Raw genomic sequence first — 25,823 nt, 5'->3', positions numbered from 1 at the left:
ACTTATGGTGTCTCACTTCCGTACAGACAGAGATACTGCAAATTTCAGTGTCGATCCGATACTAGGTAAATACATATTATTGGGTTTTTTTTTACTTTGTCGTCTGGTAAAAGTAAATTTGTTTGATTAGTAATGAACTATATTACAATTGTTTAAATCTCACATTCTTTTTCCTGGTGAAATTTTGGACAACCCTGCCCTGAGGTATTTTTTTTGTTCCAAAACAAAATAACAATGTGCATATATAACTAAATCCATCCACCCATTTATTTCCTTATCCTCATGAGCGTCGCGGGGGTACACCCTGGACTAGTTGCCGTCCAATCACAGTATATAACCATATCAACAATGTATAACAATATACACTACACATCAAAAACACATATATATTTGTGAAAATATCGATAAGAAGTTGGTTAGGTTCCAGCGACAGTGAACCAGATTGGCATAAAATTGAGGGATAATTTAAATTACGTTCGGTTGGCTATAAACTGGCCTACAAACGTTGCTGTTACTGTACTGGATAGCCATACAATATCGTCATGCGCCCCCTAGAGGTAAACATGATGTTACAGCAGTGAACACAGCATCATCAGGTGTCACCTTTCAATACAACATGGTGCCATTTGTACAATAGGTACTATTCCTTTTAACATTCTTGAAAAATGTGCCTTCAGTTGCGTGTTTTTTATGTTGCCGTACTCTTTCATGTCATTCCACTTTCGTGTTGTCAAAAACGTTGATAGTAAAGTAGCTAAGAGTCGTAAGTGAATCCACGCTCAGCTGTGTTGGCGTTCTTGAACACACCCCTCTGAGTACCCCGATATTGTTGAAGGGGGAATCATGGCTGCCCAGGAGCCGTCTCCACCATCCTCCCTGGAAGGGAACAAACCTGGCTTCCCCAAGAAAATTTTAGCCAACAACCTGGAGGACAAGCATTTGTGTAACTCCTGCCAGAAAGTACTGAGAAGGCCCTTACAGGCGCAGTGTGGCCACCGCTTTTGTTCCTTCTGTTTCAAGCAAATCGTGAGGTGGGTACATTCACTAAGGCTATGTATGTGGCTAATGAGCTAGCTAGCTACATCCATATACAGCTGGACAATAAAAGCTCCATATGAAAATGTCATTTTAACGCCGTTATAATGTATATATTTTCGGAACAATTACTGTTGGTAATGACATCTTTAAAACCACCGTACAGTTGTCACACTAATCCCAAGTATCCTACTGCAATGTTAGTGTTTGAGTAACAGCTGGTTTTGTTATGCTACACTATTACAGCCCATTTAACATTTAAAGGGGGCGGTTAGGTGGACCTTGTAAATGATGCCAATAACGGTTTGCTACTTCCTGACACGCTTTTTTATCCAAAGCAGGTGTACAAGTCGTAGTGATTTGTAAGAATGGCTTGCCTAATGAAAATGCAGATCGTCACTAATGTGGGGCTGCGTCGACATAACCGAAAGCGAAACTACCCATCGCTTGCACATTGAATTGTGACTTTGTCCACAGACAAAAGGATGCTAAATGATGTATTTAACCAACGAATGGTTGTTGGCATGGTTTTGTTCCCTTTGTTCATTGTGATTGTTGTTACTGTGTGATATTTTATGCTCTAAACAAAGAATAAATGACAATAAATCTTCAATAATTAGAAAGAATCCAGGTTGACACTACCATACTTTTATTTTGAAGCTCGGGCTACTTTGCACTGAATAGGAAGTGACTGTGTGTAAGCAGATAGTAGCTATGTTGCTATCACTAAGTGATAATAATGAAGTTAACGATGAACACAAGTCAACATGGAGGCCTACTCAATGATCCATTAAGCGTAAGATCCCTGTCTGTCCTGACGGCAAGGCCCAAGTCCAAAAGGGGGCTAGATAACTTCAGTCTTCCCCTCATTGGGAATTAGACATTTTTGAGCCAACCAGACCTTCAGCGCTTGAGAAGGCGTATCAGCGTTGCATGGTCATTTTTTGTGAGTTGTATGTATGTTTGTACGTCACGTATATGTCATCTGTATAAAAATGATATACAGATGAGATACAATGCTTTGTAAGGTACAGAGCAAACAGGATGAGCCCAAGAATTGATCCCAGGGGGACTCCACAATCAAGGTGGATGAGGTGTAGTGTCATTTGCGTTAAAAAAAAGGCTGTATGTGTGCAAGTATGCTTTTTACTAAAATATTTGACACAAATGGTAGTTTTGAAATAGGTCGATAATTTGCTTTGAAGTATTGGTCCACATGATCACTTCATTTCTTGTAATATACTATATGTTACTGGATGCTTTAACAATGGCAGACTGCATTTACTCATGTCAAACATCTCTTTTGTCATCTAGTTCTGGACCAGAAAAATGCAACGCTTGCATCAAAGAGAACCTATTTGAGGAACCCACCTCCATTCTCAAGCAAGGAGGTGTAAGTATATCTGTACATTTCTGAGTTATAGCACAGTTTACATGGAGTTCTCACAGAGATACAATGAAGGAGCAGCTTTCGTGGTCCCACAGAATGTACGGGATATAGTAGAGCCAAGGGAATAGTGTGATATTGTGATCCTGTGGAAAGTATGACAGAGTAACACAACCCATCAGAGTGTAACTAAAGACACACACTAGGCACACTACCGGTTGACCGAGATCCTCTGCTCTCAGGCTTTTGCGGACAATGCGGCACGGAGAGAAGTGGAGGCCTTGGCAGCCATCTGTCCCAATGAAGGCTGCACGTGGACGGGGACCATTAAAGATTTTGAGGTGTGCGCTCATGCAAGCACTTTGACTACACACTGTGGTTTATTATTTTTATCGATATTTGACGTTCAGTCTAATCATTTTGATTGCATTATGAGTGCATTTGACATATTAGGGCCCATTTTTGTGTTCGGCTCGAATGTTTTGTGCATGCTAAAAATGTTTGAAGTGGAAAAATATGGAACGTGAAAGTTATTCCAACTGCGCTCTGACTGCATTCGAAAGATTCTTACTGTATTCCAACAGCATTCCAAACATTCTGATCACATTTGCACAAAAAAACCATCAAAAAACGCAGCCACTGAAACCTCACTCTGAAGCTTCGCCTTATTCGCAATATTTCACACCCCAAGGATAAAAGGAGTCATGATAACTCCACCAGCGGCGTGGACAGCGCGTAGGTGCTGAAACTCAAGACATCAGCTCAAACGTCACACACCATTGACACATTGTCAATTCACATCACGTCATGACACCAAGCAAATGAGGAGTTCACAAATTTCAAATAGTTTCTCCAATGTGGCGCAAATTTAGACACGCGATTCATGCTGTTTCGTGCTTAGTGTAGTTACGACTAACGATGGTGAAAGACAATTTTGCAATCACAGAGCTGTATTTAATTTCTTTGAAATTCAGGCTTCACTGAATAAATCATGCTTGAATATGGTCTCTTATTAGTTAGAAATATGCGTAACATTTTGCCTAAATGAAGCATTTTCAAGCATAAAATTGGCAAAATTAAAAGACCAATATAAGGCATGTCATACAACTTAATGTTAAAAAATCCCAGCTATCCCTTTAAGCGTTGAGATTTCACACTTTTGTTTGGCGGTATTTGAACGCACCATAGTTGCTGTGTTTAGTCAGGCTATTTTTGACTATATATTTTATACTTTAAATGTGTTCAATAAATGTGTGAGGCATATTTGCCGATTAACCCAGGATTGTGTTGCGAGTGAACAATGGCAATTGAAGAGAGAAGGGAAAGCTTTTTGAGCTGAATCTCATCTGATAATTACAACAGTCACTTTTATTGCAAATGTTGATGCAAAACTGGAGGAGAACATTTACTCATTCACTCCTGGAACGTAAAAGCGGGGATCTACTGTAAATGCAGGGCCAGTATTGCCGATACTGATGTTTTTTACATGAAATTGTTCAAGGTCGTTGAATGATCTTGCAGGCCAGCCACGAGGGCCTCTGTGACTTTGCCATCATCCTGTGTCCTTCCTGCAAAGAGTTGATGCGAGCCAACGAACAGGAGCGCCACGATGAACGTGAATGTCCAGAGAGGACGCTCAACTGCAAATATTGTAAAGAAGCCTTCCTCTTAAAGAACATTAAGGTGAGTATCCTGCTATGCACGCTGTTTAGAAACCTCAGCATGTTGGAAGAATCTGGTATTAATACGTATGCATGTATTTTACACTCACAATGTATGTGAATGAAATAACACTTTACATACTCAGCATAGTAGCTCAAGCTTTTGGTCGAATGATTCCTTATTCTGTTTTTTTTAGGCTCACGATGAAATTTGTCCAAAGTACCCGATGATTTGTGAAGGTTGTGCAAAGAAAAAGATACCCAGAGAAAAGGTATGGCAAATATTTAGAATTCAAAAAGAACTTCTCATTGACTCTGATTTAGCTGCGACTCTTAATCTGTAGATCATTAGCTTCTTTCATTTTTTTTGTTTTGCAGTATGTGGACCATATTAAGTTCTGCAGTAAATTTAAAGCACCATGCAGATTTCATGTTGTTGGCTGCGATACATCTGTAAGTAGACATTTTCATCATAATTTGCTGTGTGTGACACGAGCTAACGTCTTAACTGCTGGGTCATCGGAATGAACAGGCCGCATTATTTCACTGGACTTTGTTGCTATCACAACTTTTCATTCTGATAGCAACGCTGAAAAATACCAACCATGCCATCCTTTCAAGAAAAGTCATTTTGAGTCAAATCAAACCATTTTTCTAGATTGGTGTCAATAGTCTAATGGATCTCTGCCTAGTTGCCATTCACCATTCACAGATTTTTGGCCATAAAAATGTCATTTGTGTTGAAAGCTGACTATTCATTATTATTCTGTGTTTACCCCATTAACACTGGGGGTGTCACAAGAGCTTGCAGGATTAAAACTGGATAAAAACAACGTGACAAAAACCTGCAAATGAAATCAATAATGCTGGCCTCAATTTTTGCCAATTTTTCTCCCACATCCAAACAGGCAGGGAGAGGGTTCAATCCTTGCATAAAACAATGGTGGGGGCGGCTGCACGGCGGACGAGTGGTTAGCACGCAGGCCGCACAGCTAGGAGATCTCTGTGTGTAGTTTGCCATTCCAAATTGTCCATAGGTATGAATGTGAGTGTGAATGGTTGTTTGTCTATATGTGCCCTGTGATTGGCTGGCCACCAGTCCAGGGTGTCTCTCTTGCCCCTTGTGAGGATAAGCGGTAGAAAATGAATGAATGAATGAATGAAAATGAACAACATAAAAATATATTATATACGTATATGTATGAGTGTAATATCTAGTAATTTCATTAGGACACCCCTAACACCACTACTTTCATCTTATGCACTCATCTTTGTCTCTTTACGGAGGCCAAGTGTTGAAAAACAGGTGCACTGCACCTCTATGTCGGGGGGGGGGGGGGTCCAGCGGGCACGTCACTGAGGAGACTCAATTACTCGTGTTTATTTGCCATTCACAGGTGGTCTCAGAGCATAACTTCAGCAAATTGTGAGGATCGCCTGTACTTAGTTTTCCTGCCAGTCTAGAACATCAGAAGAACCATCTTTAAAGCAGAACCAGGCAGTCAGTCGAATAATGATAATAAGATAAGATTAAGATATGTCTTTATTCATCCCTCAGTGGGGAAATTTGTAGAAAAAAATAGAAAAAAAACATGTGATTTCTTTCAAATGTAAGCCCTGAAAATGGTGTGTGTGTATAAAAAACATCCTAGAGAATTACTATTGCAATTCTAAGCATGAAAAGATAATGAATGCCTTGCTAAAGGGCACTGCAGTGGTTAATGCCTGGTCTCAAACTGCGATTTGCGTGTTCCAGTGTCACTGTCCGAAACCGAACATAAATTTAGGATGAGTGATTATACTCAGTATTACGGTATTCTGTGTGCATTTTTAAAAGCTCCATTATTTTGTTTGCTGTGTGCTTGCCCCCCCCCCCCCCCCCCCCCACATACAGCATCACATGATCATTTCTGGTGTATAAGAAAGATGAGGACTATTGCTCTTGATGTATTTCTATTTCTTTGTTGGACATCCAGGTGGAGAAAGAGAAGATCCATGACCATGAGCGTCAGTGTTCGTACGAACACCTCAACCTGCTCCTGCATTTCATCATGGGCATCAAGGTGAGCCTGGAGAGTCTGCAGCCTCAGAGTCTGGAGGTGGCCGGCCACAAACTGCAGGAGCTCCACCAGTCCCTCCGAGACTTAGAACTAAAGATGAGTCAGCTCGGCGGAGGAGGCGCTTCGGCCTCAGTGCAGGGTGCGTGCGCGCCGACGATCCTCACCACCTCCTTCACGCCGCTGCCCAGCGCCGTGGGAGCCGCCCTGGAGCTGCAGCTCCAGAGCGAAAAAACCAAGGTGGCTGAGATGAGTCGGCGTTGCCAGGAGCTGGAGGTGAAGGTGAATACGTTCGAGAACGTCGTCTGTGTCCTCAACCGTGAGATGGAGCGCTCCTGCACCACCATGGAGGCGTACAACCGGCAGCACAGACTGGACCAGGACAAGATTGAGATCCTCAATAACAAGGTGACAGACAATTCAGCCATTCTATTGCCACTCCGGCCTTCTGCAAGGTGGTGCTGATGTGACACTTGTTTTTGGCTCGTTCTTTAGAGCTCTCATGATGTTTCTGTCTTCAACTTCTGATGTTTTCCTTGGTCTGCCTGGTCCACGTATGTTACTTAGTACACCAGTGGTTCCTTTCTTCTTCAAGACGTTCCAAATGTCTGGCTGTGACCAATACATGTGCAATGGGTCATCTTCTTTCAGATTGCCAATTTCTTGGTGTTCCATGCATAGATGGCTCTCTGCTTTCCATGTTGTTTTCACCTCTAAATGAAGTCTACACGGGCCAAACCTGTCCTTGCCATCTTATTTGTTTGCCTTCAAGGTTCGTCAACTGGAAAGAACTGTGAGTCTGAGGGACTTGTCCATTGTGGAGATGGAGGGCAAGATGAGAGAGATGTCTGCAGCCACTTTTGATGGGATCTTTGTGTGGAAGATCTCCGATTTTACAAAGAAGAGGCAAGACGCCGTCGCCGGCCGAGCTCCTGCTATGTTCTCGCCAGGTAATATATATACGATGTTTGACATTTGGGTTGGTATTGTATGACAATGACACACTCGTGTTTTGCAGCCTTTTACACCAGTAAATATGGCTACAAGATGTGCTTACGTATTTACCTGAATGGGGACGGGACAGGACGGGGCACCCATTTATCTCTGTTCTTTGTGGTGATGAGAGGACACAGCGATGCACTCCTCAAGTGGCCTTTTAATCAGAAGGTGAGGTCTTTTTCCCCGGATTATTATCCTCAAGACCATCCCCCAAGGGGAGATGCAACTGAGCCGAGTCTGAGACCCCTTTGCCAGGGGTGCCCAAACCTTTTACACAAAGGGCAAAACATGGACCTCATACAGTGTAAGTTAGTGTACTGTCTAATATATATATATGTATATAATACATAATATCTCATTAACCATTTGGCCCCCAGGATAGTTTTTAGTGTTGTTGCGTACTTTTTGTGTTTACCTTTATAGCTCACCTTAAGACTGTTTATTTTGCCTTGGTTGGCGTCCTTTTGTCAGTGCAGCCTCACTTGATTGACTTTACAGTCATTATTTTGAGCCTAACATGACCAGAAAACATAAAATTTGAGTAGGGAAATTTAAATTTCAAGATTAAAAAACAAAAACAATTAATGAATGTTATTAGTAAAAAAAATGTAAGATAATATTTAAGCTAATTGTATGTACCTTTGGCCTAAATTAAGCATTTCAATCATCAAATTGGCCAACTGAACTAAGGTACAAATGTAAGGCCCTCGGAAGATGCATTGGAAGTACAGGAACAAGAATGTTGTTCTATATTATTTACATCTTAAATGTCTTATTTAAAAAAAAATGATGACACCTATATTTGGTAGTTTAATTGTAAAGGTTCTATTTTGTCCACATCAAGAAAGCTGAATATAACATTGGAGATCATTTATCCAGATGGAAAAGTCAGGCCTGTGATGTTTTTGCGATGTTTGGCCACTTGATGGCACTGTTGGCTCATCTTTCCCTACTCCCCCTGGAACCAAACAGTTGTTTGTCCACCATTGGGAAGGTGTTTGAGTGCCTGCTTACTTTTGCTTTTTGCTTGTTACCTGTGATAGTGGCACATGTCAGTTCAAGAAGATGAATGAGTTACGGAAGGAGAACTGCATTTTTTCCCATCCGTACCCAGGTCACCTTAATGCTGCTGGACCAGAACAACAGGGAGCACATAATCGATGCCTTCAGGCCGGACATATCCTCCTCATCCTTCCAGAGGCCGGTCAGCGATATGAACATCGCCAGCGGCTGCCCGCTCTTCTGTCCGCTCTCCAAGCTGGACTCGAAAAACTCTTACATTCGCGATGACACCATCTTCATCAAGGCCATTGTAGACCTCACCGGACTCTAGGTTTGACTCCACCGGCATCACCACTAACTTTGTCTTTTCTTTTAGGCTCTGTGTCACTCACCTGGCATTATGCAAGACATATTTCTTACACACACTTTGTGGTGCAAATATACGAGCATTCTCATACCAACATACTACAGAGTAGGTAAGTACAGTACTACATGGGGGGGGCGGTGGGGGTGCTTCTTCTGACAAAGTTGGAGCACATGAGGTTCAGAAAATATAACCAAGATTTCTAGTAGTTTATTTTATTACTGGCAGTTAATGAGCCAACAAATACAATTCTCAAATAAAACAAAGAAATATTGATGCACCATACAGAAAAACTTTGATGTGTACATTAAAGATGCTACAGTAAAGCAATCCAATGTAGGTCAGGGTATTGTACTATAAGCTATGTAAGATTTGTGTTATACGTAAAAAAAAAAGCAAATGTGTAATATCTAACAGAGCATCTCATTAGAAAAAACAAAGAACAAGCTATGGACCGCACTTTGGGCACCCCTGGTTTCCAGTGGTTTACCCCTGGTGCCAGTGCAACAGTAAGCGTAAGAACAGGGTGATACTTATTTTATTTTTAGTACACTTGCTTATCTGACGTGTAGCGTTGGGTAGTTGCCGTGTGCGGAAGCGTCTTCATCTCTGCGGATCTTTGTCCCTGCACAGAGGTGAAGTGTTCTAAAACGGGTGCACCGCACCTCCACGTTGGGGCCAGCAATGTTTGCTTCGGGTTGTAATGAGTTAACGTCGGATCAGAGCATTTTAGGACATTTTAGGTGTCACCATGGCACGTACGTCTGCATTAAGTCGATGTTACATCTGTGGGGCGAATAACTCCCATCCGACCCACAGTTGGTGGGTACTGCTTGCCAGATGTTTAGTGGGAGTGGGATGCTTGAGGTAATTTATCTCCACCCTAAGTTCTCACGTCATCAATGTTGAACATTCTATGGTGGTGAACAGGACTCGAATTCCATGAATTCTCAATGCAGTACTTTGATGATGAGCAGTTCCGTGTGTGTGTTTGTGTGTGCGTGTGAGTGTGTGAATACTGTATGTAAGCTAAATAGCCAAATTCCACCAGGTCCAATCTCTTTGACTGGTCGTATCTCAGCATTTGTGTATTTTATTTTAAACCTCTGGAGTCCAGCATCGGACTTTACGCATCTCCTTACCTTTTATGTTGACTTTTTTTTCTTTTTATTTCTTTTTAATTCACCCTAAAAATGTCTAAAATATCTTGTTTTGGTTGTTTTTTTTTTTCCAGTTCAGCCTGTCATGTGTGACATACAGTAATCCCTCGTATATCGCGGTTAATTGGCAATAAGTGATCAGTCAACTTTCATATTTTTGAATTTAGAGCACAGAAAACCTTCTAAATACAGTTTTTGACATATTTTTTGATTTGACATGGATTATTATTATTATGGCCACAACAGTAGCCCTTGTAAAGGATTATTGCGCCGATTGTGAGGGCATTCAGACATGCAATAAAAGTCAGCTGTGCCGGTGACTTGCTAAATCTGGTGCTTGTGTATCTCACCCGGCCATAAAACATAATTGACACCAAGTGACCAGTGTAGAATCTTACATATCATCACAACTCTATACATATTATGCTTAATTTAGGCAAAAGTATGCTTAAATATGCATATCTTTGATTAACAGTAGGCCATATTCCATAATGAAACAGCATCATTTATTAATGTACTTTTGAGAAATCGTGATAAGTGGCGACGGATGACTGTATAGTTTTTTTGTTTTCATCTTGTATTAACACACTGGACCTAAAAACATCCCAAAACCTAAAATCCAAGTAGGGAAAACTGTGAAAATTGCTAAAATGTATATTAAAAAAACAAAAAAAAAAGTACTTGGGACCATCAATCTCTTTAATGAGAGTGGCCTGGCCAAGTGGCGGCAGCTTATGGAACTCTTAGAACACAGAATGCAATGTCAAAACAAAGGTAAACAAAGGTAAATAGTTGTCCACGTGGTGGCAGTGTTGACTTACCCTCCCACTCTTCACTTTTGAGCCACCTTGAACCCGACGCAGTCATGGACTCTGATATTCCTAACCTAATGCTAAGTTCTATGAACTTTACACCAAACTTCCTAATGACTGACTGATGATTGCCAGCATTCCTAAACCAAAAATGGTATCCTGGGACCAACTGTTAAAAAACGGCAGCTTCCGAGATCACGAGTTTTGTGGTGTCATATTTGTCAAGATGCGAACCACTATGTATTCAAATCCAACAAATGCAGTACTGACCCCAGATGTGGGTAGAAACGTTCGTAGAGTTGGTAAAGCTTGGGTTGCTTGGAGGAAAAACTAGCTTGACATGAACTGTGCCTGACTCACTCACGGTGCTACCAAAAATAACACCTGGAACAATGTATCAAAACAGACGCTAATATTTTGCACATTTGTCACACTTAAATGTTCCAGATCATGAAACAAATGTAAATATTAGTCAATGACACAAAATGCAGTTTTTAAAAGAAACCCAACATCTGCAATCCAGCTCATCTTTGCAGAATTGTTGTCATTCAGCCACAATTGGAGGCTTTTCCAGCCTGAGGCACCTTTTCACGGTCCTACCACAGCATCTCAATAGGATTCAGGTGGAGTCATGAGCACTGACCAGGCAAGTGAGGTCTGCAGTTCTTTGGGTTTTGTTGTAGGGTCTTTTATGACCTCTTGCAAGAGGCGTTGCTGCGCTCTTGGGGTCATTTTAGTTGGACGGCCACTGTTCCATGTTTTCGCTACTTGTGGATACTGTCTCTCACTGTAGTTTGCTGGAGTCCCATAGCTCTAGAAATGGCTTTATATCCTTTTCCAGACTGATGGAGCTAAGTTCATCTCAGTTTTAACGGGGGGGGGGTGACCTTTTCCACACAGGACTATGAAGGTTTTTTTCTCCCTTAATAGTAATTTTTTTCTTAAAAAATGCATTTTATGTTTAGTTGTCTTGTCATTTATTAATATTTACATTTGTGTGATGATCTGAAACATGACAAATATGCAAAAAAAGAGAAATCAGGAAGGGGGCAAACACTTTTTCACACCTCTGTACATGCAAAACAGTATTTGATACTCCTGTGTGCCCTGCAAAGCATGCTGGAATGTTGCCACACATACTTCCCCAACAGGAAGTTCCCCAGCATTAGTGACGTGACACATTTTGGAATAATTCTCTCCCCTTTTCTTGTCTCTTGTGAGGAGCACCAGGTCGTGGCTAGTTCAGGGTCCGATGTGTTCAGTACTCTTTTTGGTTGGCTGTATCAGCATCTGGGGAAATGGAATGTTCCATATACTAATTTTACCCGCATTTTTATACGTATGTGCAAACCACGTTCTTCTCAAAAGAACCACTACTTCATGTGTTCTGTCAGTTGATTTTATGATTGGTGGAAATATGTATTTTCCTCTGCCCTCAAATCTGAGTGTGTGTGTGTGTGTGCGTGTGTGTGTGTGTGTTCAGGCTTTAAAAGCAGTGGTTGTATTTGTGTCCCAAGGCACCATGTAAATGTAACAGCAAAGGTTCTATTACTGTAGTATTTTGTTTTTACTCTCCATGAGTGTAATGATCTACTATTGCAGAAAAAAAAGTGCCTGTACCTTTTTTTTTTTTTGTAACTCACTGAATTGTGAATGTGGTTTCAAAAACAAAACCCAACTTAACTGAATTGTGTGTGTTCAATTCTCATTGTTATCATTTGATGATGTCTTTGTGTCAGAGTGTTTCCATTATTGCAAAGATGAAACATGAATGTCATTTTATTTCAACTATTAAAGCGATGTTGACATTTTCATCTAAATGTTTCCACCGTTAAGAGTTCTAATATTCTTATTATTATGATAAACATGCAGTCAACTTGCTGTAATGCATATGTACTAACATGCTTTTACCATCAGGGGGCGCCCACTGCAAGCATTTAAAGGACTGCACCATCATCATCATCATCCGCAATCCCTACGTGAGGAATGAACCCACGTCTATTTGTTTTCTGTGTGTTATACAGATATATAAAGAGATACAAAGAGACTGCATGTAATGGGACACACCATTATCACCTACTCTTTTAGGTTTATGTTTATATATATAGCTGTATCGACTTGACTTGAACTCATCAAGCCCCTGAGTGATGTCAATCATCCCAGATCCTGGGAAAAACATCCCAGTCAATCATCCCAGATCCTGGGATGATTGACATCACTCAGGGGCTTGATGGCTTGGTTGAGCGACTTTCTCAGAATCCTCAACTGTTGCTTCTGTCCCAGCAGCTCCTGCTGCGACCCGCACCCGCCCTCCGACAGCCGTGTGTCCGAGCCGAGCATGAACTGCAACCGCCTTTCCACCCTCCGCCCCCCCTCCTGAGTCCCTGCTGGACCTGACAAGCTTAGCAATGCGCCATCCTGATGACTCATGAGTTCAGGTGAGCTGCATCCAACTTTTAATGGACTTTTTGTCAACTCTTTCAGTGCCTTGGAAAGTTGGAAAGTCATTCATTCTTCTTGCAAGGCTTGTTGAGTCAGACTATTTGTTCCACCTTATCTTGGACCGCTGAAGGTCCACTGCAGTTCACTTCCACAGGAAGTTTATTTATATGCCAGACGGGCGCTTTACTTATCTTGATCCTGGAGACCAAGTTTGGGTGCTACTGTTATCGGCGTATTTGCTGAGACATGTTTTGCTTTTAAGTGATAAGCAAGGTCTTTGGTGCACACAATCATGCTTCCGTTTGGTATTATTATTATTATTATTTTTTACAGTAAACTTTCTTATTAGCCTAATGCTTGTGCTTGTGTGTCTCTACCAACATTACAGTAACATTAGTGACACCTAGTGAGCAGTGTAGAGTACTACATACATCACATCTTTGAATGTGTCTTCTGAATGCCTTATATTTGTACTTTACTTCATTTAGACATTTTTGTGGTTGAAAATGCTTAATTATGGCAAAAAATATGTACATTTTGCTTAAATAATATGTCAAATTCAACCACAAAACGGCATGATCTATGAATTCCTATATTGATAGAAAGCTAGACATGGCGAGGCATTACAGTAGTGGTAAGGCAGGGGTCTCAAACACGCAGCCCGCGGGCCAAATGTGGCCCGCAGGACACTAGTTTGAGGCCCCCGCCTTGATATGAAAGTTTAATGTTAGTGCGGCCGGCGCAAGTTTGATATGGATGCTGTATGGTATCATGTACCCAGAAAAAATGATTACGTTTGATTCATGTTCATGTTAAAGGTTAAATAACTGTTAATAGTTATCCTCCCTATCCGTGTGGAAGTGGTAAGTTTTGGGCTATTTAAGTTGAAAGGAAATAACTTGAAGGCTACCGTTTAGGTCGCTAGCTCTCTAGTTTGCGAGTTAGCATGTGTCTCAAGACCCTGCAGTTGCGCAATATGTTGTAAATAAAAAGAGTATAAATGTGACTATAGTCGTGTTTTGTCATGTCTACAGGGCTCTAATAATGATTTGTTCATTTTAATCTGAAAAAAATCATTTGTCTACCCACCAACTATATGTGCTTTCTTAACTTTTTATTATTTGCCCTTTTATTATTATTATTATATTTATTTATTACTGATTGATTGATTTTCTTTATTCTTGATTTATTTATTTTTCATCTTATTTTGTGCAGAAAAATAAAAATTAAGATATTTGAGAACAGTGGAATGTTTTATCAGAGCTTTTCTTGTAGAAAATCGGAACCAAAGCACTGAAAAAGTTTGTATATTTTTCTGTTTTTAATAAATGCGTTTTTTTTTTTTTTTTTTTTGTAAAACCTGATGCGGCCCAGCCTTGCCCAGACCCTAGCTCCAGTGGCCCCCAGGTAAATTGAGTTTGAGACCCCTGTGGTGCGGAGTACTATTTTGAAAACCAAATCCAAAACGTGTTTGAAAACAAAGAGTTTTATTGTAATACAGTTTACAGAGAAACACCTGCTGTTGGCCCAGTTATAAACAAATAAATCAATAAGAAGCAAATTAATTTACACAGCGGTTTAGTATCCTGCATGGCGGGACGAGGGGACGTTGAAAAAAAAAAAGAAGGGTTCATTTTGAAGTTGGCTCATTCAAAAAGATCACCAACAAACTTAACGACCTTACTATGATTTTACGAGCATCAAAACCTTTTCTTTAATAACACATTCTCTTGTTCGACGTACATCTACTGTATTCACATTTTTCCAAGAAGTATGAAAAGACAAAATGATGACTTATATACTAAATAATAGGTCCTGCCTTGGTTTCATCCAACACGTAATATAAATGTTTCAGTGTTTTAGCAAACGACACAGCGTCATTTCCACTCAATAGGATGTGTTTTGTCATTTGGACGCCAATCAGCTATCAGCTATCAGATATCAGATATCAGCTATCAGGGCTTGCATGGGGAGACGTGAGGAAACCAGGGGAGGATAAAGTGACACAGACGACTTTAGTCACACAACGACAAACAAATGGTGATTTTTACTGGGATGTCTGCTGTGCCGTGTGATATTCTTGTTTTTATCACGGTTGTGCCGACCCAGATGTCATATTGTGTCGATGCCCCGCAAACCATTTCACGTATATTAACAACCTGTCATTTCTCGGGATGTAACGGTACGCCGTCGTTATTTCCCTTATTTTAGAATGCAAACGTGTGGTATGCAAAAACAGCATCAACGGACAAAGACAAGTTGGCAAAATGAGCCGTGACCTCAAAGTACCGAACTGTGACGATGGCGTACCGTTACACCCCTATTCACGAGTCCAATACCCAAACCTGGTGTCTGGGCTTTTCGGATGGGTTACTACTGTACATTACATCATGCCCACGTCGCACACATGCCTCCTGACAAATGCTGTCGGGATAATCCTGGAATTGTTCTGTTCTCTTTGGTGTGTGATGGGAATTGACCGAAGTCCAGTTTGTAGTAACATGCATATCAGCGTCAAGACCGGATGAGGCAGCCTGAGAGAACAGAGAACAGTAGATGTGTTGGTCCGCATGGAAGCAGCAGGGAGTCGTGGCCGTGGCTTTGGTTGCTGCATGGCGGGTAGGGGGGGCTTAGGTCTGGGTTGAGGTGGCTCGTGGGCAGTCCAAACAGGATAGTAGCAATGTTGTTGTCGTCGTTATGGGCGCAGCGTTTAGGAACGTTTCCTGCGTCCCTCCAGGTTTCTGAAGTTGGATGGCCTGATTTTCATCTCTGCAAACTCGATGGAGTGCTCGTGGCCCTTCCAGTGGAACCAGTTCACGCCCTGAGGGCACAGACAAAATGTAGGGTCCGGTTAAAAACAAACATGTGACGTGTTTAGGGGACCGGAATCTAATTCCGTGGCTTCAATCTATCCCAGTTTTTCAAAAATACATTCAACCGGAAAAATGAAATGTTTTGAGTAGTTCTTTTCAGAAGTTCAAGTGCGGATGTGACTGTCGGGGTGTTGTTTCATGTCTGGACGCTTCTAGCAATGTTGAGGACCAGGTTTGGCCTGGAAATATACTCTACAGTCATCAGTGGTGAAGGATCCTGTCAAGATGAACAAGGAGTCCTTTGCAGTGCCTGTGGACTCCACGGTGGTCTCCACGGTCTGTCTTGGTTGACAGGACTCTGTATCATGGTGTGGACTTGGGGAGTCGTGCCTACTGTGGTGGTCCCCCTTTTAAGAAGGGAAACCACAGAGTCTGTTTCTCCACTATCTTGGGGTCTTGTTCACAAGTGAGGGAAGGATGGAATGCAAGACGGATATCGGAACTATGCTGATGTATTTGTGTCTTTTCGACCGTAAAGCATAATATTGTGAGTATGGAATCCTGGGAAAACATAAACATAAACATACCTTGCTGTGACTGTTGTCGCCATATCGGCCCATGAGGTTGACACGGTGACAGTTTTTGTACCAGAAGGCGCCCTTGTAGGACAGAGCGCAGTTGGTGACGGCGATGTCATTGTCGTGGTCGTACGTGGAGAACGGGCGACCATGGTGGTAGGTCATGGAATCGCCTACGAAGACGAGACCAAAGATGATTTTAACATTCAAACACTTTACATCGAGTAAAAACTATTCATATCCATTCCGTCTTCACCTGCCGTTCCGCTGTAGCCCCCAACGTGGACTTTATAGCGGGTCCGAGGTTCCGACACAGAGAATTTGTCATAGTGAGCGTAGGCTGTTTCTCCTTTGTCCCTCAGGTCCACACGCAGCTCATATTGACCTCCTGCTGTCAGCTTGTGCAGGTTAGACAGACCTGAGGGGAAAATCAATACAGCGAGTACGATACTTAATTGGACGTTTTTAGCAACACCAGGTCTTAGCTTGACACCAACCTGGTCCTCGTACCGTACGCATAACCCAGTCAATCACTAAACTTGACCCTGTGCTACGTATATTTACTGTACCGCCATTACTGCAGTGAAGGTAAAATCTCACCAGACATCATAAATAATAATACAACTATTTGATGTACTATATAATATACCTAGCCAGAATTCATCATTCATGTCTCCAAAGCCGGCTGTGTAATTCTTCCAATTGCGGAAAAACTCCAGTCTTCCACTCTGGCGTCTCAGGAAAACCTATGAAAACATTCAAAGCAGGTTACTTTTTTATTCATTCATTTTCTACCGCTTAGCCTCACGAGGGTCGCGGGGGTGCTGGAGCCTATCCCAGCTGTCTTCAGGCGAGAGGCGGGGTACACCCTGGACTGGTGGCCAGCCAATCACAGGGCACATATAGACAAACAACCATTCACACTCACATTCATACCTATGGACAATTTGGAGTGGCTAATTAACCTAGCATGTTTTTGGAATGTGGGAGGAAACCGGAGTACCCGGAGAAAACCCACGCATGCACGGGGAGAACATGCAAACTCCACACAGAGATGGCTGAGGGTGGAATTGAACCCAGGTCTGCGCGCTAACCACACGACCGCTATGCAGCCCTACTTTTTTATTTTTATCATTTTTACAACCAGTCCGCGTTGTACCCCGCCTCTCGCTCAAAGACAGCTGGGATAGACTCCAGCATACCCCTGCGACCCTAGCGAGGATAAGTGACATAGAAAATGGATGGATGGATTTTTATTTGAATAAATAAGAATACAAATGACATACCATATAAAAAGGTAGCAAGCAAATATAAAATACCAATATGAGTTTAAAATGAAACAAAAATTAATTGGTGCTGCGATGATGTCAGCCTCCGTCTGGCCTCTGGGCTCCTCTGGTGGATAGAGGGAGCCATCCATCTATCATTCATCGAGCGCTAACCATCCATCTATGCCAACTTTCCTCCAATGAATGCTTTGGTACTTGGTACTTGTATATTTCCTAGCTACCTTTTGAGTGTTAAGTTGCTGTGTGACGAGTTTAACATTGTTTGTAAGATGACACTTTGAGTCAGACTATTATACTGAACAATGACCTCCTGTGTTGACAAACTCATCATGAGTTCACTGATACCTTTTAAATGGCTCCTGCCAAAAAGGCTACCGTTTCCTCACTGACTCGCCAGTGGCACATTATTTAAACACTTAGTAGTAGTTCTGAAGTTATGGTAAATGCAAAACCAAATAAGGCTTGAGTGATTTGCCATATTATTGTACAGCCATGACGTGGGACTTACGATCCACCCGCCTCCATCAGAACTCATGTCACAGTAGACTTGAAGGGGTTGGCTCTCGTCGCCGCCCAGGTAGATGGTGTACAGGCCGGATGTGCTTTCACCGTTAAGCAGCGCCTGAGAGCAGTCCTTGGGGTATTTGTACAGCACGCCGGCTAAGAAAGAAATAGAAACATTTACTGCATGTCAATGATGATGTGTGACCGCATATCAAATACTACCTGAGATTGTCGTATACTCCTATCAGATATCTGATGTACTACTTACTGGTGGTGAAGACGGCGGTGATGACTCTGCTTCTCTTGGGACCAGCGATGGCCTGCAGCTTGACCGAGTATTCCGTGGAGGCGCTGAGCTGTACCATGTTGTAAGACACGGCCGTGGGACTGAGGACCACCTCCTGAGGAAGATATTTTATCATCGGCCACGTTTACCGTCATTCATGTCGGACATGATGGTAATACGCATGATCTGTCCTGGAAACCTGTGGGGTCCAAGGTAGGATTTTTGTGTGTTTTTTTGGTTTTCATACAATATTACACGTAACCAACTAGTCGGTTCACCCTGTACTGTAAGAAACGATATAGTAAAACACAAGTAGTAGAATACAATTGTTTACTTTGAAGGCCTCTCAAAGTCCAAATATGATGGGAATAAAGTCCATCCCATTAAAAGTCATACAATTCTTCCACTTCTTAGCGTATCTAAAGTACATGTGTCGTCCATCCTTTCATTTTTCAGTAGTCACCCCTCAGCCCATAATGTGTGAGTGCAGCGTCCGTTTACCCGGATGACGCCATCTGCAGACTCAAAGCTGAGGATGTACCCGGTGATGTCAGCGCGAGGAGGCCTCCAGGTCAGCATGCCCGTCTCCGTCTGGACGTTGCTGGCCGCCAGGTCCTGGGGCGCGTCCACGTCTGGACAGAGAAAAGGGCATCGGTGGCTCGTTGTCAGAAAGCCTTTTATCAACGTTTGATTGACAACAAAATTGTACTGAGTTGATTGACAGAAATGCAAGCCCACCGGTGATAAACTCTGTCGTCGTCACGGCGCTCTTGGCCAAATCCCGGACGGCGTAAACCTTGACTGTATAACGTGTTGCTGGTATCAGCGAGGTCATGGCGAACTCCACTACGTTTCCTGACACGCGCTCCATCACTGGAGCCACTGAGGAACACAAAAATATGACGAATGAGAAGGTGTGAAATGACGTTCTACATTCATAAATACATTTTCCTCCGCTTAGCAGGACCACCTCCAAAGTGAGGGATCAGCATACTCTGAGTTACGGATGAAACTTATTCCTGCCGCTGCTTCGGTCACGACCCAAAGCTCATGACCATCGATGAGAGTAGAATCGATTTTAAGATTCTCTTACTGGTTTTTAAATGTCTTAATGGTTTTGCCCCCTCGTATTTATCTGATCTGCTTTCACCATATCAACCCCCGCGGACCCTGCGGTCCTCCGACACTGGCCTTTTAACAATACCGAAACCCAGAACTAAAACCCACGGTGAGGCAGCATTTAGCCACTATGGCCCCCCCAGCTGTGGAACAGCCTGCCAGAAGGCCTCAGGACTGCAGAGACTGTTGATATTTTTAAAAAAAGATGAAAGACGCACTTTTTAATCAGGCTTTTAACTCATATTTTTAAACTTTTCTTTTGTTTTTTTCTTTTTAGTCCGATTTTTTTGCTCTTGGTCTTCAGCTTTCCTCCACACTGGGGGCTGTGTCGGGTCTGCTGAGGGGGTGCCATCCTTGGGTCCCTTCGACCCGGCCGGCTGGGGATTCCTCCCTTTTAATGTGGGGGTCCGCCCGTCTGTCGGAGTCGGGGGGCCCGGGTGCTGGTCCTCCGATGGCACGGCCTGCAGCTCCTCCCAGTGTGGACGGCCCCAAAGGTGGCGGTACCTTGATCGTCAGTGCCATGCCATGTCTCCCTACTGTGTGTGATTGTGTGTGCGTGGGGGGGTCTAGTATGGAGGGTGGGAAGGAGGGGCTTTCTTTTGTTTCTTTGTTTTTTTTTCCTTTTAATTCTTTTAATTCTGTAAAGCACTTTGTCTTGCATGTCTTTGCAGGAAAAGTGCTTTACAAATAAAGTTGATTTGATTTGATTAGAAAGGTAGACCCACCACAAGGGTGTTAGGTGGAATTTAAGGGTGAGCACCTGGGTGGTCTCAGCCTGGTTCTTGAAAGTGGTACAGGTTTATCAATAACAATACTGGAATTCAACTAATGTTGAATGATGCTGATGGGATGCAGGCATGTTTTGTAAGTTCATCTTTACGTTTCATTTGTAGTGTCTATCCTTCATGGGCTCATACTGTACTTCATACCTGAATCTGCACCGTAGGTGATGACGTAGCCATCTACAGTAGCGATGGCGGGCTGCCATAGAAGCAACGCTTCAGTATCTGTGATGTTGACTGCAGTCAGACCTCGAGGTTTATCCAGAGCTACAAGACACATTTACATGGAAAGGTAAAACCTTAGCGTCGCTAACTGATGCTATGTATGTACTATGTACTATACGTGTGTACTCGTGTGTCCTTGCGTCCATCTTACCAGTCGTTACACTCTCTGACCCCGGCTCACTCTCCCTTTGACCCTTGAGTGCCACAACAGTGACCTGATACGTGACCCCAGGGATCAGGTTGGGCAGCACCGTGTGAGACTCGGACCCGTCCACAGTCAGAGTTTTGGCGTTTCCTGCAGTCCAAACAAGTAGGTGTTGTTTATTATTCCTGAACATTAAGTGTCAATCAATAATCAATAATAACCAGAAATGGAATGGAATGGCCTTTATTATTTAGCTTCTCCTTTCAGTGCAGTAGTCAAGTTTAAAAAATACAAAAGTATATAAAAGTAGAGTAAAAAAAAAATGGACAATTTAACAAGATATATGGTATTATGCAGGAGCAGACATATTGCAGATATATTAATTTTAGTGCAATGATAAATGGGTCATAGTGCAAATAATGACACATATGAGTCACATATGAGTGTATTGTATTGGGTTGTTACATAAATAAATATGATTGAGATGATACAGGATGTAGAAATTGCAGGGGGGGTGCTGAAGAGATGAAATGCTGTATAGAAAATGTGGAATTATGAGTGAATGATTTGAATATTTTGGGAAAAATTGAAAAAATTCTAGATTAATTTCCGTGGCAATTTTTGGCCCAGAGAATGTGGAAAAGCGGAAATGTGGAAAACAGCCTGAATGGGCTGAATGTTCGTTGTTGGAACGTTTTGAATTGTGAAATGTGGAAAAGTTTGGCATGTGGAATGCTGTCCATCCTGAATGAGCCGCATTTCCATTTTTGGAATATTGTGAGAAATGTGGAACTTTTTCTTGACCACATTGTTTGCAAAGCCGTTCCCACACGACGACGACACTGACCTCCATGAGCTGGCACATAAGTGACCCGGTAGCTGTCCACCCGGGCTCTTGGAGCTGCCCAGTGGGTCGTAGCGGATGAGTCGGTGACATCGGAGAAGCGGATGCCTTTGGGTGGCCCCAAGTCTGGTACAAAAAAAATGCCGGTTTTGTCAATATGGTGTTTGAATTTCAACTGGAAAGAGTCGGCGCTTAAACCGATGAAATCAAGCATTTCTCTTCATTGGAATACGTTTCCACATGACGAAGAAGCAGAAGAGAAGACACGTATTTGTGTTTTCCCATCCCCAAAAGCCACTTATTGAACCCATAAGAACCCAGAACCATCCATCTCCACACAAATCTCCCTCTAAAATGTCGCTTAGGAACTGAGGACTTTGATGGTGGGTTCTTATGGGTTAAGACGATAGGAAGGAGACACAAGACAGAGGACAAAAGAGACCAGTACAAGCCAGAGCTAAAAGAGAGCACTTCCCAGTAGCAGCCAGTAGCAACAGTATCTTGCGTGACAGACCTGAGGAGATTAACTTGCCCTCATTTCACGGCGAGACAAAAGTGAAACATGCTCCATGGAACCCAAGAGTAAAGCTTTACCCCCGGGGAGGAAAAGGGGACGCATCCATTGACACGGCTTCTGCACGGCGGAGACAACAGCCCCCTCCCCGTGTCGGAGTCAAAGACTCAAAGACAACATTGGATGGTTGGACGGTAGGAAAGCTGCGGAAATGTCCTGAGTGGTGGCCAACTGGTACTTGGGAGGTTTTTGGGGATGAAACTGAATGATGGCTGCAATTGAGCGCCACTCAGGAGTACAAAGACACGAGGCACACAATGGACGCTTTCAATTGGTTTCCATTACTGCACCGCGTGGCTTGGACACATACGGTTCTTTGTCGGGTTAGTACACAAATAAAGCCCCTTTTCCACTGCTGAAACCGGAACTATGTACATTTGGACCGTAGGGGCTGGGCAGACATTAAGTTCCAGACCAGTTTTCTACAGCCCGTCTCGTCAAAGTGGATCTTTCCCTGGGAAAAAACACTGAATCAATCGAAACTGGATTCTTCAGAAGACATCCTAGTAGGCTAAGGTCCAGGACCATCCCAACCGTGGATGGGTGCAAAACAACAGTGGTGCAGATCCCGCCGCTGCATCGACTGTCATTGTGCAACCTTGGTCCAACGATTCAAAGCCCAGAGAAGGCTCTGTGGTTGTCCAAATGTTTATTCAACAGTTTGGTGGAAGGTGGTTCTTTAGTAACAGAGGAATTGGACCTGCACTTGGTTGAGTTGGCTGACTTCAACAGATTGTCCATAAATGGGTCAACTTAAACGAGCGCCACTGTGATTGGCAAAACATGATAGGCTATAAGACCTTTTTAGTTTGTCGTTCTGGGAATTCCACTAACTAGGAACTCAAATAAAATACGTTTGGTGGAAAAGGAGCAATAATAGATAAGTGATAGAAATCAGCACTTTCCCATGCGTTGGAAGAAAAACTAGGACAAAGACCAACACCAACTATGTTGACGAGACAAATCAAGAACCCCATCCCAGATCCGATTCCGTATTACCGTCGTTCCGCCGTATACCTGTTCTCACCCCCTGGATTACAGACTTGGAGCTCCTTCCCAAAATGAGTCCAAAGACTTCAATTGTGTACTCCGTGTCCTCGCTGAGCTCCGTCACGTGCGTGTTTCTCTCTTCGCCACCCAGCACCAGCTCTCGTGGCTGGTCTGGGCTTTGGGCCTGGCTCAGCATGACCACAAAGGTGTCAAAGGCGTCATCTTCAGCCACCCAGGCCAACCGAAAGCTCTCGGGGGTGACGTCTGACACAAGGACCGCCTGCACCTCTGGTTCAGTCTCTGAGTGACAAGTGGAAAGTCAGTTGTGCTTTGACATTTGAGGCGGTAGAAGAGTGGACGAAGCAGCGCCATCATAAAGGTTTTGGTTAGAGGACATACGGCCAACTAGACCACCAGCGTCTCAATGAAAAGTCCAGCAAAAAAAACGGAGAAGAAATACAAAAGAAGGTTCATTAGCTTACATCATATTTCAACTAGTATTTTCCAAGTATAGGAGGTCCTCAATCTACAGTACGTATGAGTACTGTTGATACTGGTAGTGATGTCACAATATTTGGTTAGGACAAATCCATCTTTCTTTGACTTATTCTTATTATTTAACTTATTCTTACTTACCAGGTAAATAATACGTATACAAAGTTAAAGAAGCTTGGAAAAAATGTAGATCCCTGCTTATATTAATTAGTGTAACTAATTAATATAATGGTAATGGGTTTTATTTCATTTGAACATGCATCAGATTCCCATTGAGTGCATCCCATAATCAGTTCCCAGTTCCACATGTCCAAAAGGAGTAGGAAGAAGCAAAGCTTATGAAATCCTACCCCTCCATCTGGTACTTTTACAATCACTAACTGTTACATTTGTTCACTTCCTGCTTTCATAATATAGTTTTAAATGTTTTTGTTGTATTTTTTAATTAAAATTAAAATTAAAATTAAAATTAAAATTAAAATTAAAATTAAAATTAAAATTAAAATTAAAATTAAAATTAAAATTAAAATTAAAATTAAAATGTGATTAAATTTAAATTAAAATGTGATTACATTTAAATTTTTTATTATTAAATTATTAAATTTTAATTATTTTTGATTTTTTTTTGTCCTGTACCGTAGTACTGGGTGATATGAGCATCCAATGCCATAATGGGTACCATAGAGCGTGTCAATATAGTGATATATATAGCACATCATGACTGGTTCAAGACTCTTCATCCTTGTATTTAGCAAACATCAACTGCTTGTATTGTTTCTTGAATTGGCTCATCGTTGTGCAATGTTTGATTTCCTTACTCAATCCATTCCATAGTTTGATTCCACATACTGAAATGCTATGGCTAGCATAACGTAGTCCTAGCATAGAAGTGTTTCAAATATACAATTCCATATAAGCTCTAATAATGTTTCTGCGCTCTAACTACAATTCCATTCAGAAATATCCTAGAATCTTACTTGGCGAAAATTCACCTCTAACCGTGATAAAAGAAGGATTACTCAATAATAATAATAATAATAATAATAATTCACGGGTGTGCGTACATAATCACAAACATTGTAACACGAGGACTGCCAATAAAGGCGACAAACCATTTTTGTGGTAGCTCTATTTTGTCACAGAGGGACTAAATCTAAAAAGAGCAGCCATTACAAGCAGCGGACAGGAAAGGCCTCCAGCTGCTGGTGAAAACACAGCTAATTAGCTGGAGAAACTTCCGGCAGCGTCCAAGGACACACGGACCGACCGGAGCTTTAAAGTAGTCTGGATGGAAGCGGCTCGGATAAAGACGGGAAGAAAGCCTCGTGTCGCTGCTCATTAAAACACCACCAAATGCGAGGGTCTCAGGGGTTCTTGAACTCACCTCAAACCCCTTTTTTCCTCCGATGAGCAAAAAAAAGCGGCATGAGGCATTTGTTGTGAGAAGAAGTAAATGAGAAGCAGCAGACAAATCCCAGGGAGCTGTCAATCTTCATTAGCCATCTTGGAAGTGGTCAGTGCAGGAGAGGGAGGGTCACATCCATCGGCTTACAAGCGCTCGCTTGCTAGCGATTTCCCCGTCTCAGCACCACCGCTATTTCCACTCTGTATCCGTCCACACCCCCGTGACCCGTGGGGGGGGGGCACAATCCGTGCTCACAAAAGCGGGCTTGTTAGACGGAGGAGGTTATGCAGCGGCGCCAGCGAACCTGCTGAGAGGAGGCCTGACAACTTTACAGGGGCAGTTTGTGGTTACACGAATCCGTCGCGGCGTATTCAGAGCGCACATCTGTTGGTGATCATTCTTTACGTCAAACTATTCGGCTAATCAAAGTTTTCAGTTGGAGGACCTAATCTCCCTTGTTCTAGTCGATGACCGCCGTGCCGACGGAATGAAGTTAGTCACTGCGTGCATTCGGTGCTCGGAATGTTTTCAAGCGCGAGTCATGCTCGTTAACAAAAAGGTGGGAAAAAGCTGTCTGATGAGGCATTAGCATGCAGACAATAGACGGCGTTGAGCGTATGCCATATTTCCAAGCCCCCTGGCACCCGAGCACCAGGGCCCAGGGTAATGGCAGCCTGAGAATGAAGAGCGATCCAGCCTTGTGGGGACTTGGGATGCATACAGACGAGAAGTCTCATACAAATTAACAAAAGCGCCTGAAGGGGTTTTTTTTGTGTGTGTTAAATTTCTCTCAGTTCTCCCATTTTTCTCTCGCAACGCTGAATGACAACACGTGCTCACAAAGTTGACAACTGA

At 42.6% G+C, this 25,823-nt stretch overlaps 2 protein-coding genes across 6 annotated transcripts in view; one reads left to right on the top strand and one right to left on the bottom strand.

Moving 5' to 3' along the window:
- Positions 1-47: 47 nt before the first annotated feature.
- On the top strand, positions 48-8,622 carry LOC131128006 (TNF receptor-associated factor 2-like). Of its 2 annotated transcripts, XM_058070469.2 has the most exons (11): positions 48-65; positions 836-1,031; positions 2,350-2,428; positions 2,665-2,763; positions 3,944-4,105; positions 4,281-4,355; positions 4,462-4,536; positions 6,060-6,548; positions 6,913-7,090; positions 7,159-7,307; positions 8,254-8,622. In XM_058070469.2, the coding sequence occupies exons 2-11, from the start codon at positions 844-846 to the stop codon at positions 8,470-8,472; spliced, it is 1,713 nt and encodes a 570-aa protein (XP_057926452.2). In that variant the 5' UTR covers positions 48-65; positions 836-843; the 3' UTR covers positions 8,473-8,622. The 2 variants fall into 2 exon arrangements, with proteins under 2 accessions (XP_057926452.2, XP_078645454.1); XM_078789328.1 differs by lacking the exons at positions 48-65; positions 4,462-4,536 and having other exon boundaries at positions 639-1,031.
- Positions 8,623-13,776: 5,154 nt separating this feature from the next.
- The window catches only part of LOC131127761 (tenascin), an 85,144-nt gene continuing 73,097 nt past the window's right edge, over positions 13,777-25,823 (bottom strand). For 2 of the 4 annotated variants that reach the window (XM_058069983.2, XM_058069982.2), the window contains exons 13-23: positions 21,508-21,630; positions 20,667-20,810; positions 20,438-20,557; positions 19,128-19,271; positions 18,891-19,021; positions 18,372-18,504; positions 18,108-18,259; positions 16,960-17,056; positions 16,567-16,728; positions 16,320-16,483; positions 13,778-15,740 (exon numbers count right to left, since the gene is read on the bottom strand). In XM_058069983.2, the coding sequence (XP_057925966.2) occupies positions 15,630-15,740; positions 16,320-16,483; positions 16,567-16,728; positions 16,960-17,056; positions 18,108-18,259; positions 18,372-18,504; positions 18,891-19,021; positions 19,128-19,271; positions 20,438-20,557; positions 20,667-20,810; positions 21,508-21,630 (1,481 nt within the window). In that variant the 3' untranslated portion in view covers positions 13,778-15,629. Of the gene's footprint in view, positions 15,741-16,319; positions 16,484-16,566; positions 16,729-16,959; positions 17,057-18,107; positions 18,260-18,371; positions 18,505-18,890; positions 19,022-19,127; positions 19,272-20,437; positions 20,558-20,666; positions 20,811-21,507; positions 21,631-23,095; positions 23,369-25,823 lie in introns of all 4 variants that reach the window. The other 2 variants (XM_058069986.2, XM_058069985.2) reach the window with 2 other exon arrangements.

The sequence above is a fragment of the Doryrhamphus excisus genome, linkage group LG3 (assembly GCF_037039965.1).
Source record: "Doryrhamphus excisus strain RoL-2023G ecotype Guam linkage group LG3, RoL_Dexc_Guam_v1.1, whole genome shotgun sequence".
NCBI lineage: Eukaryota > Metazoa > Chordata > Actinopteri > Syngnathiformes > Syngnathidae > Doryrhamphus > Doryrhamphus excisus.
Note: the sequence above shows the minus strand (reverse complement) of the source record. Positions and strands in the feature narration are given on the sequence as shown.

What these genes read in the sequence shown, in the direction of transcription:
- LOC131128006 (XM_058070469.2), top strand. Translation starts at nt 844, where the DNA reads ATGGCTGCCCAGGAGCCGTCTCCACCATCCTCCCTGGAAGGGAACAAA. An exon ending in TGTTTCAAGCAAATCGTGAG is followed by an intron (nt 1,032 to 2,349) that starts GTGGGTACATTC and finishes TTTGTCATCTAG; the next exon opens with TTCTGGACCAGAAAAATGCA. An exon ending in GGACCATTAAAGATTTTGAG is followed by an intron (nt 2,764 to 3,943) that starts GTGTGCGCTCAT and finishes ATGATCTTGCAG; the next exon opens with GCCAGCCACGAGGGCCTCTG.